The sequence below is a fragment of the Sander vitreus genome, chromosome 4, assembly GCF_031162955.1.
Source record: "Sander vitreus isolate 19-12246 chromosome 4, sanVit1, whole genome shotgun sequence".
Lineage (NCBI taxonomy): Eukaryota > Metazoa > Chordata > Actinopteri > Perciformes > Percidae > Sander > Sander vitreus.
In genome coordinates this window covers 32,000,085-32,013,802 of record NC_135858.1, presented here as the reverse complement: position 1 = coordinate 32,013,802, position 13,718 = coordinate 32,000,085, and the positions used below count along the sequence as shown (strand labels likewise).

The 13,718-nt window shown below is 40.7% G+C and overlaps 1 protein-coding gene across 1 annotated transcript; it reads left to right on the top strand.

The window, feature by feature from the left end:
* The first annotated feature begins 612 nt into the window (after positions 1-612).
* On the top strand, positions 613-5,427 carry LOC144516373 (fibronectin type III domain-containing protein 11-like). The gene is made up of 2 exons (XM_078247600.1): positions 613-747; positions 4,639-5,427. Exons 1-2 carry the CDS (start codon positions 613-615, stop codon positions 5,425-5,427), a joined length of 924 nt encoding a protein of 307 aa, XP_078103726.1.
* The last annotated feature ends 8,291 nt before the right edge of the window (positions 5,428-13,718 follow it).

The following is a 13,718-nucleotide window of genomic DNA, read 5'->3' as shown; positions in this document are numbered from 1 at the left end:
AATAGAAAGCTAATTAAGACTATCAGCTCCACAAAACTCTTTGTATTTCTCAGTACGGCTATGTTTACATTTCCTCGGTGTCGTCCGGCGGCTTTCGCGCGCAGAAGCTTGAGTGAAGATAGTTACCTCTTCATCATGTTTTTTTTAATCCTCGTGTCCTCCTTGGCTACAAGCAACTGTGTGGAGGAGGGGTGTGGGGGGGGGGGTGATCACCGAAGGCTTGCATCATGTGGATGCGCTGACAGTGTTGTTGTCATTACTTAGAATTCCTCATGGGGTAGACAGAAACTACGCACTAGAGCTTTAATGTCCAATAAGCCAGTCCAATAAACTCTCACAGGTGCTCATCAATCAATCAATCAATCAATCAATCAATCTATCAATCAATCAATACATTTTACAGTATTGGTATATATGGAGTTTCACACCAAAGTAAAACATACAGTAGACCCTAAGCAATCTGTTGTTTATCTTTCATAGTTAAAATGCCCTAAGAAGACATATTAATATGTATATTAAATGCAATGCCAAAAATACACACAACATTGTTTTAATTGCCTGTATGTTGCCTACAACCCACACTGAATGTAAATGTTGTATGTTACAGTAACCATGGATGAGGTCAAGCTGGCCTGTACAAGTTTAGAGGAGTGTGGAGCCCAGGAGACTCAAATGGACGCCCTCCCAGACCTCCGCACCCAAATCCTACAGCTGCTCTGCACTAGACTAAGTGACGACTGCATCATGGTTAGTATACCATAATGTAGAGCTACAATACTTATGTATTATTGATTAGTCATCATATGTTCTTGGGCTTGTATAACATATTGTAAATGACATCTTTGGCCTTTCATGAGTAAAGGAAAATGGGCAGGGCATGGAAGCTGTAGTTTTAATTATAAAGCAATCTGTGATAGTTTTACTGTGTCATTTTCAGTCAACTGTTCACATGGTCTGCATTAGGATCGGTGTTGGGGAAGTTAGTTTTAAAAAGTAGTGTTTGCTCGTTACTCAAACACTCAAAAAAAAGTAATCCGTTACTTTACTTAGTTACCCCCTATAGAAAGTAACTTTTTACGTTACTCGTTACTTGTACGTTACTTTTATGTTGCTTGACTTTGGGCAGAACCCAATATCTGTTCCTAAATGTGTAGGCCTACATAAAGTTCTACAATGGAGGACATAACAGGTATTATTTTGTGCTCTTTATTATAAAAAAAGTGTATTAATAGGCTCCTTAGGAACAACATGATAACCTCAAAATGGGTCATGCCTCATCTAAATCCAACAGAAAAAATAATAACTTAAACATGTCTTGATGGCTTGTGTAAATAAAATAAATGGCATAATACAGCTTAGAGGCAAAGACATTTTAGCCAAAATAAAATCAAGCACAACTTAAAGCATGACTAGCCTCAGAATTAAAAAGGATATGTTAACTGAATATGCTTCTTCACAGTATGATGGCAGATAGAAAAGAGGATATTAGGCATAGGCGTGAGCTATGTCAGGCAACCTGCATCAGCACAAAATGGGTGATTATACCTCATCAGGAACAGTCTTTCAAAACGTTTATCTGGAAGTCTGTTTCTTCTGGGGGTAAGCACAAGACCTCCTAGGCTGAACAGCCTTTCCACTGGTGCACTGGATGGTGTGGCAGTGTTGTATTTCATGAACACAGCTTTCACTCAGGGATCTTGAGCTACAAGCTTCATGTTAGCATGTTTTCCTTTCAAATGCTTGGTGAGGTCGGCAGTTCAGTTAATGGCAGTGGACAAAGGTTTCTCGCCAGGACACATTGTACACCTTACACTCACATTCCTCCCCTTAATTTCAACGAGTTTGAAGTAGTGGGAATAACACCATCCCACAAAAGTTAGCAAGTCAGCAGAGCAATCATGGCAAGCTTCTCACTTGGATGATTGCTCTGCTACTAGCCTCTGTCATGTACCGTGTGGAGCTTGTGACTATTGTGCAAGCGCGCAGTTGAGAAGGCAGTGTCGCTGTCAAATCTGTCCCTGGGAAAAGTAATGTTGCGGCAAATTGAAAAAGGAACTACGTTTCGTTACCAAATGTTGCGGAAAGTTGAGCTGGACGCCCCTGATATAAAGTTGCCTGGACCTCAACTTTATGCAAATGAGGAGCGGGCAACTGAATGCCCCACTTTTCGAAAGTCGCTGCAATTCTACAGAATGCAATTTCCAACTGCTCACAAAGACAATGAATGGGAAGCGTGGAAATAACTCTTGCCAGTGGACATATACCATTACTTCTTATTGCTTAATTTCCCACAAAATAGTCGATAGTGAAAATGCTGCTTGGCTAACTTTGGAAAACCACTAGCCAAGCCTAGTAGGCTTTCAACTCAGGACAGCGCCACTTGAAGTTTAACTGACACGTAACCGCGATCAGCTTCGTGGGAAATTAAGAATCAATGCCACCTGTCTAGTAGCCTCGGCACACTATGACAGACGTTCCACTTAGCACCAACTGCAATGTTTCATTTTAAATGAATGGAGCCACTAGCAGTCTGGCACTGGGTGCTCAGTATTTTCCGTGGGTGCTCGAGCTCTGGAGCACCCACGGTATCGGCGCCTATGCATGCGATGATCATGTCATGTACTGTAACTGCCTTTTTGGTCCAATTCCAAGACTGTATGGCTGCAGCCTGGAGCTTCCCGTGTCATGCCATCCCGTCTCATACCATGGCCTGGTGCCGTTCCCGAGCTTCTACTTTTCAAAATAAAAGCTCGCGTCTGGAATAAAATACTTTAAAAAATATCTCTCTTAATTTTCAAAGTAAAAGCTTCCCCGAGCTAAAGTAAAAGCTTGCGTCGACTAGCATGGTAATGAATAAAATACTTAAAAATATATTTGGTGTTTTTTAACTAAACAGTAAGATAAATGCAGGCTATCATGCTAATGAATAAAATACTTGATATATTTGGTGTTTTTTTAACTAAACAGTAATGGCATTCATACAAATGAATAAAATACTTTAAAAAACAAAATTATCATCCTCTCGCCTTGCTGATAAGCAATTGTATTTGCAGCAATGTCCCAGTGAAGTGTGAAAACAATATAGACTATAAAAATCTTGGAAGTCTTGGAAAGAGTGTAACATGTTTATTTTTGTATTCTTGTGTGTGCAGATCCTTGTTATCCATCCTCAGGAAATCCGGTCAGTGTATGTTTTGTTTCTTTCATATTCTGCAAAGAAAACAAAATATGAATAATTCCCAGCTTAGCTAGAGTGGGTAACGCCAGCTCTGCAGACGGACCAGAGTCAGTCAGCACCGGGGAGCGACCATAGAGCGAACTAGGGACCTTAGGTCATAGGGCTGGTGGCTAGCTGCTAGCTAGCTGCTGTGGCAGCAGCAAACATTATAACATTAGACCCAGCACCGGAGGTCTGATCCCCATGATCTGATCCCGAACCGCCGGTGACTTTCTGTCAGATCAGCAAGCTTAACGACAACAACAGAAAGTTTGCTGGGATCAGACTTTGGCACTGTACGGTAACGTTAATGTAACAGTAACGTTACAGCCGTGAACTTAAAGTCTATTTCCTCAGCTGGTTTGACTCTCTTCGGGCGAAGTTGTCTGCGGTGGGTAGAGACAGAGAGTCAGAGGAAGGCAGGGAGAGAGGGTAATAAAATAAATGTATTGAATCGAATGACCAAAACATACACTGACCCTCCTTGATTGCAAACGTGGTCACGAACTTACCCGTAACTCCATCTGGAAAATAATTCGCAATTTCATATTTTTGACCTGCTGAACTTACCGTTGGACACGCCTCGGCATGAGACGGGATGGCATGAGACGGGATGGCATGACATGGGACGCTCCAGGCTGCAGCCATACCCGCCTCTCCAATTCAGGCACTGAAGGGGCTTAGTTGGTGTGGACATGTTGCTACAAGTCCAACTTGTTAAGTTTGAAGGCTTGTAGGATGTCAAAACACTGCACAGCGATTTATAATACGATAGACTGAATTTTACAACTCTGAACTTTAGAGCTGCTTCACTTATTATTTTCATTTTCAATTAATCTGCTGATTATTTTCTTGATTATTCACTTAGTTTAGTCTGTAAAATGTCAGAAAATAGTGGAAAATGTCCATTATTTCCAGACAGACAATCACAACTGCATCATGCAGCAATTATCACAACTGCATCATGCAGGAATTGGCCAGATATACATAGCTGTGAAATGTAGCAGGATGTTACTACTACTAGAACAACTTCTGCCATGTTTTGACGTATGAATGAGTGCAACATGTTTTTCTGAACACAACCTTGAAGTCGCCCACACAGGTGTTAGATTAGATGAGAGCTCTTCTCAAGACTGTGTGGTGGTGTACTGACTGTGCTTGATTGACAGTCTCTCACTCTCCTGCTTTGCTGCACATGCTAGGGGTGGGGCAATTTATTCTTCCCATGAAACTTCCCATCTCTACCCAACTTCAACCTGACTAGAGTTCATATGCCAGAGTTATTAAAAACACCAGTGTGTGTTTTGCAGGGTCTTTACACTAGTATAAATGTACTGTCTGAGGGATGTGATACAGTATGACAGGTTGAGCACATAGCAGAGCACATGTAGATTCACGAGTTCATGTGATGTATTTCCCAGGCGATGCAGGAAGTGCTGCGGCTCATGCAGAGGAGCTCGTACTACTTGGAAATCCAACGTGATGATTTGCTACCAACAGCAGATGAGCAGCAGCACACTTTACATTTGTCTGACAGCACGGTGTGGTCTCTCGTTGACCAGCGGAGGCTGCAGCGTGCAATGACCCTGGCTAACACCCAGGTGAAACTCCACCTCACCTTTCTGGGACTGCTCTACGAAGAGATCATCAGGGGCTGTCAGGAGCTGGAAGCCTTCATCATAAAGTACGACCAGGGTTTGGTAGACAGTGACATTACAGCTTCCACGCAGGAGAGGCTCCAGCAAACCCACCAGTACCTGAAAGACTTTGAGAGCAGATTGGCTTGGAAACTCGGCCCACTGGACCTGCAGAACCAGCTCATCCCCAACACAGGCAGCATCCCCATACAACAGCTCAGTGCATCACTGGCCATCAAGATGCCGGTTATATTTAACCGGTCCGAGACTTGCACGACATCCAACACTGTACATCTGTGTTGGGAAGTCGCAGGTGAGCAATCTCAGGAGTTGAACCAAGAGTTTGAGATCCACGTAAAAAGTTTTCACCCAACAATTGTTGAACATTGCCAGTTTACTAAATCTACATGCCAGTCGTACAACATAGAGGTCAACAACCTAATATCTGACAGGTATTATAAGTTCTCTGTCAAGAGAGTAGATTCTGTAAACCTGGTGTATGGACTGTGGGTTGACACCATCACCCTGAAGACCTTGGATATTTCCAAGTCAGAGCAAGCTGCCTCTTATTGAACATAGAGGATGAAGAAAATTCACAGCCTGTGTATACTTACAAAGAGAAAAATATTTGACCTGCTTTTTTGCAAATAAAATAACTTGTATGGAATTGAAAACTGTTTATTGGTTGGTCAAAATAACTTGGTGGACAATGACATTTACAAATGAAAAATACACACACATGGCACAGTGGCAGCTTAAAGGCACAATTCTGAACCAAAACAAAGTAAAATGGGGGCTACTGAGAATAGAACCTGAGTAATCACAAAAAAACATTTGTGGACCTTGGACACTTTAGGTCTTAATGATTTTGTTCTTGATCGTCTTCCATCTTATGTTTTGTGAGTTTGGAGACTTTTTACTTCCTAAGCATGGGTGTAAATCTGCTCTAACAGTAGGGGGGGGACAATAAACAACATTTCTGAAGAGCAATTTTTGAAGGGGACACAAATAATACAGTCACAATTATACTCGTAGAGGACATGTGTACTGAGAGGAAAGCCTTAATACTATCATTAGTGTAGCATGGAGACTGTACCATTATCCTTCTTTTCAGTGGTTCTATTGATTCAATGAAAAAGCTGACTAAATTGACCAAAATATTCTTCTTTAAAACCATGTATTTATTTGAAGTTGTTTACAATCAAGCCACAAACATACCTTAAAACATAATGACTTATTTTGAAAAAGTGTCCCCATATAAAAGAAATACAATACTTTTGTACACTTGTTAAATTAGCTGATCATAATGTTAATTAGCAAGCCACTGGTAAAGCTCATCTGCTCACCCTGACAGCCACATGAGCCACACTGTCTCCAGCGAACCTATCGATCAGCCACTTAACATCATATTGAACAAAACACAACTGTAGATCTTCAATATACAGTCTATGATAATAACCCTAATATCAGTTCCTAACCCTAATATCACACATAACGTTAGGCTTATCGCCGTGGTAACGTTAGTTGTAGTGGGTGAATTTCTATCCAACAAGCTATTAAACAAGCTAGGTAACGTTACATTATATTACTAACATAGTAAACTTTTTGTCATGACATTACTTTTTTCATTAATTACTCAGCATCATTTCCATTTGAGAAAAGAACAACGTCATCCGATGTTTAATGTGAATAAAATAGCCTTGAACCGCCTACTTACTAGCTACATTCCTGTCACTGTGACTGTGAGTCGAGTGCAGATCCGATTCCTAACGTACAGCAGGCAGTGGACCAAACCACTGTGAGGCAAAGGAGGGGGAACTCAAAATGTTCCTAAACTTAAAAAGCATTTTTTGGGGTTTGTATTGTTTTACTACTTACACAGATATTTTAAGTATACATCTCTATGTTATTTACAATACACAGCATGGTTTTCTAGGGGGGCACAACCCTTAGATGGGGGGGGAACCCCCCTGGCATTTACGCCCTTGTTCCTAAGACTTAATCACCGTTTTTAAAAAGGTATATTAATATATATACTTAAATACATTTGAATAATAAAAATAAACTAAAAATGTATTTTGATCAAACTTGCATTACAGTGCTGCCCTGGCCCATTACTGGCTACTCGCCTGGTGGTAGCAGCTTGTATATCCGTTTGCGGGTGAGGTAAACATTTCCATGTTAGGATTGTGGATTGTGGGTAGTGTAGTACTTCTCCATGGCAAATAATAAAACGTGTATCTTAAAACAAGGTTAATTTCATACGGACTTCTGGCTTCTACAGGGGCATAAACCATTGTTTCAGAATATCGTAGCTCGTAGTCAATCTACCCTGGATTGTTTATACATTATGGCTAATAATCAAAATCCTTAGGGAGAAAATTGATGGGAGTTTTACTTCCGAAACCAAACTCTCTATGCTCTATGGGGGTGTGGATAATAGTCAGGGATAATCCATTACGGTGGCAACCAGATTGTAGCTACAACATCTTGAAAACAGCGATATGGTGCAAGACGGTAAAGAAGAGTATGAGAGACAGTCAGTCGGTGTGTTGTGCCGGTTCTGCTGGTGGGATTTTATGTAATCCACTTCTTTTTCTTCTTCTTTTAAGGTGCGTGCCACCACCTACTGTACTGGAATGTGTAACATCATGACTTTAAACAACCAACACTAAAAGTTAAATCCTTTAACAACTTTATAAAGAAGTTTCATTTTAATCTTTAAATTACCTTCTTTAATCTGTACTTGTTTTGCCCAGTCTCTAAATGCTCTAAATTCAGCTGTCATTATTTCATGATGAATTAGTAATTTTGCTAATTTCTAAAATAACATTATCATTTTTGTTTAATGCACTTTTAGTAAGCTTATCTGCCACATCATGTCCCTCTATTCCAACATGTGCTGCTATCAAACAGAATTAAACATCTATTCTATATCTATATATAATCTCTATATATAGCTGTAGATTCAATAGTATCATATACATCTCAATTAAAGTGCCTCTCCAACTGTTTGATCTGATTTTATACTTTGGATTGCAGCTGCAGGATCTGAACATATCACTACTTTAATTGGTTGAATCTCCTCTACCCACTAAAGACCGATGATTATTGGTGTAATTTCTGCTGTGTACACTGATAACATGTTTGAAATTCTCTTAACAATTCCTTTGCCAACACAAACGTTGCCATATCTCGGCCAAAATAAATGCTATCAACGCGGAACTTTAGATTCTTGTTTGCTATGACCCTCTGAGGCTCGCCAACAAATTTTACAAGAATCGGGCGCTGCCCTCCTACGCTCAATTTTCATTTTCCTTCAGTACACTGTCTGGGTTTGCGGTATATTCTTGGGTTTTCTATGACCAAAGTGGCTGAGAACGATGACATTGAGGTAATGGCGGTGGAGAAAGATGCCAGCGAAACTCTGTGAGCTTTTTGCATTTTGCTGCATCAGTCTCGAGAGACTTCTTTGAATTTTTCCCATCCACCTTTCTCCTTACATTTTCTACTAGCCATTGTCACGTTTAATGATGTAAGCCTATAGACTGGGTAAACCCAGCCCGATCTGCTGGCGATTTGATTTCGCCCTGCAAAGGTTGAGCTTGGTCTGGTGAAAGCCAGACTCATAGGTCTACTCTTCTTTCTCAGTTTTTTTTTTTTTACACGTAGCATATAAGTGATCGTATTAGCGCCCCCTTTTGTTGGCTGCTATTCTTGGCTGTTTTTTGTGCTGATGCCGACGGCCGTTTGATTTTCTAGCTTGCTCTGTTAGTGGTGAATGAGTTGGCTAAGGTGAACGTTAGCGATTGGTTATGGCAGATCCAGAGTGGCTCTGGGCAGATCCAATCAGTCTTAAATTTCAACAGAGTACCCGCATTCAAGGAAGTTAACGCTTGTCAATGGAGAGTGGCCAGACTCTCTGTACAAATGAAATGTACGAGAGTCTGGTAGGACCAGACTACACTAGGGGCGCTACAAGTACGAAAAGTTTATATCTCATGAACGGCTTTTCCGATTTTTACGAAATTTGAAAGGGTACCATCTAGGGCCACTCCTGAGGCCACACCTACAGTGGTGTAGTGATTCATCAAAGTGGGAGTGGTCTACTGTGCCCCCCAAAAATTACTTTGGTGCCATTTGTTGGGTACTAGTAGGTGTACAGATCCAGATCAGATGTTTTATCAATATTAATAAAGTTATGAATATGGTTATTAATAACTTTATCAAATCAACAAACAATCAAAACGGGGCACCACCCTGAAACTTCAGGGGCCAATATTGAACTGTGATTTCTTTAAAGGAACAAAGGGAAGGGTGAGAACCAGTGTGTTCAACCAGCAATTATTACAATAAGTACACAAATAATCACAGACAACTGCTAATTAAAGTATAGTAGAATTTATTAACTTCAAAATTATTAATGGCCAATCAATAATCCTTTGGTCAATTAAAACCAATATACGTTTCTTTTAAGTACAACAAAACAAACAAAACCAGCATGTCTCTGTGAGACACTGTGTGAGTGAGTGCGTGAGTGAGTGAGTGAGTGAATGAGTGAGTGAGAGAGAGAGTGCGAGGAGGAGGGGTAATGAAACCCGGGGGTTGCTTGGTTACGCCCAGATTAGCTGTTGGCTCATTTAAGCTAGGTTATGTGTTAGCTGCACAAAAGCTATTTAGCCCCCAAGAGGGCGGCAGTGGGGTGCGTTGCAGGCTCCACGTGGCTAGGCTAGCCAGTTAGCTCTCAAACTAACATGTTGCAGACAAAGGACACCCTAAGGAGCGCAGTTGTTAAGCAGTGTGTGCTCTGTAGCTACGTGACTACTGTTGGCCAGCTGTTCACCTTAGCACGTGTGTGTAGCTATGTGTTCATATATATGTGTGTATGAGAGAGAGAGGTTAGAGAAAGAGGAAAGAAAGAGATTCTTAGATCCACTTAGATCTTGGTTATCGATAATGACCAGCCGTCTCAGTCACTCCTGCCTGGACTAATGTGAAATTAGGGCAGACTCTGAGAATTTCGTCTGACTGAGTGAGGGGGCGTTCATTATAACCACTCCGGTGTACAGTACCTAAACTCCGTGGAAGGAGCTAGCAATGTAGCATTTACAGTTTACCCAAGCTTCATTAATCAACACATCATCAACAAGTATCGTGATCAAATGATACATTCACAGCAAAATAATGGGACACAGCGGTCACCATCAGATTAATAAATCAAAACGTGCAGCACTGTATTAATCAGATCACATTAATGGTAACACAAAATAGCAGCAATAGCAAATTACTCATTAATAAAACACACCCTGTTCTAATCTGCCCAGAACACTATGAAGCCTCTTACTTTGGGTGTGCAGTTCGTTGTTTCTGTCCATAGATAAACAGAACGAGTCCGTGTGCTCATCAGCAGCACGGAGAAACTTTGCTGGTCCCCAGGACAGCGGGGAACCAGCCAGAGTCGACTTTGAAGATTTCCTTCTAGAGAACGTGTTGTTCTCTCTGCAGTATTGAAACACGACGTGTGTTTCCAGGATCCAGTAGTGTTCTTCAGAACACCTAGAAATAAATCCACTTTCTCCAGAAAGTAGAAGTTTTAGCACAAGCTTGTGTGCTTCCTGCAGCAGCGTGAGCCACAAGCGGAAGACGATAAAAAAACAGTCCAAAGGTTTTATAGGCTAAGGCCCCATGCTGTGTTCAGGGGCCGTTAAGCGAATGGGGATTCAGAGATCTCTGAGGAGGTGTGAACTACAAGCTTGTAGTTTTTAGAGTTTTACCACTTTGGCCACTCCTTCATGGTCATTCGGCCATTTTGTGATCCTTTTCCCTTGGGGTGACCTGTGGGAGTTTGGTGACAAGGCTGTGGAATATACATGTAGGCCCCTGACTTCTTTGTCTCTGAGCACATGTTGGCTGAAAACCCTTTGCTTGAAAAAGATAATGTTTAACCCACTACTGGATGGTTCCAACACATTACAACGCATGTATAACATGAATGTGAATGGGAAGTTGGATTTATACTTAAGACCATGCAGCTCATCCACTGCCATACTTCCTGATGTTGGACGAATTGCGATGTTTCCTGACGTTTGCCTAGATGCCGTCATAGGTTACACAATTGCGGACTCCGAGGCTCGTTGGGTGGCGTCTCGCGCCAGGGCGGCTCAGACCCCGTCATAACTGCTTGCAGTTCTCATTTAAATGTTTTGATCCGTCCATAAAAAATATTTAGATAATTGTAGTAGCTCTTCTTCAAATATTCTTGAACCAAATACCCAATGTTAAGATTCCTCTCTGTCCATTTTTCTACATTTGAAGATTTACCTTGATTGTGTTGTGTATTATCTCATTTGTAGTGTTTCACTTTCTTGTTCATGTCCCATCCAAAGCCTTTACCAGAAAATGTTGTGTACTCTCAACAATTCTGCATGCTAAATTCCATTTCGTCCTCTTATCCAGTATGCTAATTTATTTTTATGTGGACTTGAAGTTGAACATTCTTCTATCTCTGTCTGTTGGTGCCCAATTGTGAGTCAGCGGTAATGAAATGTAGGCGCCCGATTAACGTACTGTTTCTTTGCATCTTTCCTCGTTGAACGTTCCCAATTTCCGAGTACAATGGAACGCAGCATAATCGTCAGTGACAAGTAGGGATGCAGCGGTTGTTAAGTGTTTGTTAGCTTATTAACGTCACCAGTTAGCTGGTAACGTAACGTAACGTTACAGTTAACAGCTAACCAGTCAGGAGCCGACGTTTGCATTTACAGTGAATGCACTGATGATAACGTTACGTTCATACGAGGCATACATTTCTTAAATGTATAGAGAGTTAACACCTACCAAAGTCAAATTCCTTGTGTATGTAAGTATACTTGGCCAATAAATCTGATTCTAATTCTGAAAACGTTGATGATTGATCATATATTCATTTTTAAAATGTTCAAAACTGTTACTGTTATTTCTGTTTCAAAAGGCAGCAATACATAACACATTAAAAATCTGTTTTGAGTGTTCATGTGATTTCATACATTAGTAGTGAAATTAATGAATGCATAATAATCGTGATAATTGTTAAACCTTGATTATTTTTAGACTATAATCGTACAAACAAAATCTATAGTCGTTGCATCCCTAGTGACAAGCTCCACCTGGGGCACGGGACGGGAGTAAATGACCCCTACTCACTGATGTAAATAGCGTCACTGTGCTCCATTTAAATTTAGGGCAGGAAAGTCGCCACAGACACTCTGATTGTATTACGTGATAAAGCAGTTATTAAAGCATTTTCTGTGAGTCTTCCTTTTCTAAAGCTGCTAAAAAATATGAAACCGGCAAACAACAATCTTTTTCCGATTCTCATGAACAGGTCCATATGATATTGTACGAAAACGTATTTACAACAAACGACTAGTTAAGATTAGAAAAAATATTGTGGTTTGGGTTACAAACAGCAGTCCCCTTAAGAAGTACTCCCGGGACATGAACACCGTTTCCTGGGTGAAGGTCTTGTGTTTTCCCCTTATCTTCTTTCGGGACATGAACACGAGAACAGCCTGACTGTGGACACTGGCAAACGCTCTTCCTAGAAGATTGTCTTTTTTCATAATGCAACATTATCATCATCTGCAAGAACTGGTATTTATTGTTTATCTTTCTCCCACTTTTTTTTTTTAAATCATGTTCTATATCATGTATACTCATGTATCTCTCTCTCTCCTCCACTATGTTACCACTGTATTTTTACCCATCACATATGATACCATATTTGGTATGTTTAATCAATGCATGCCATCTTGTTCCTATTTATATACAACCTTGTTCCTCTACCATTGTTACTGTTATTATATTGATTGATTCTCGAGTTCTGTACACCTCAACAATTGTGCATGCATTTCCACCTGAAGGATTTATTATTCTATGCGCTAAACCCTATTTAAAGTTTTAGTGCGTAACTTTTTTATAATAATAAACGTCCGTTACGCTCCTTGGCTACATAGCAACTGTGTGATGGAGGGGTGGGGGTGAAATTAAGATAATTTGAACTTCCAAAAGACAACATAGAAAAAGGTGAAGCAAATGAGGTTAGTGTCTTTGATTTTTCACACCTTTGTTCTTTTTCCTGGACAGATGGGTAATACTGCATGGTCTCTGGCTGTAGCTGATCCTGGTGTTTCTAAGTGCTTATGCACATTCATCATGCTGCTCTGTGTTTTTCTTACCAGACTGCGTTTACAGAGTCAAAGAATAAGTGGGAGAGAAACTCAGCGAGATGGTAATATTTATCTGTACAGACAACACAAGTTTGTGTTGGAATCCTGCTCAGACACCACAAAGGCACAAAGGAAATGGATGGAATGAGCTCTCCTTGGTCAGCCCCTGACTTTGAGACTGTTGAACAAGACCAGAATATTCAGTGTTTCTGATTCAGAATGAGGGAGTTAGAACTGTTTAAAAAGAAACCACAGGAAAATGCTTTCGCCACCATGAACGAAGAATGACGCACCTGATACTGTTGAGATTTTGCACAAGTTCCTGTATTTTTTGCCATCATTACATCACATCACATTTACACAATAGTTTGGTGGGACAAAAAGGTTGTGCAAAGAAATGAATAAGTGAAATATTATCGTTCTACCTTCAGTCCCACCAGAAACCACTTGTGGCTTGTGTATACTTCAATGGGCCAGGGGAATGTTGGCCTTGGAAAGTATATCCTCATTGTGTTGTATGTTCCTGTTTATAGCACGATCGTGGTCTGATTTGCAAGCCAGATTCAAGCCAGAGCCAGAGTCATTATTCCTAACAAGACAGGCTAGGGCAGAGCAGGTCAAAGATCTAAGAAGTCATTAAGTGAAATCCTCCCAGGG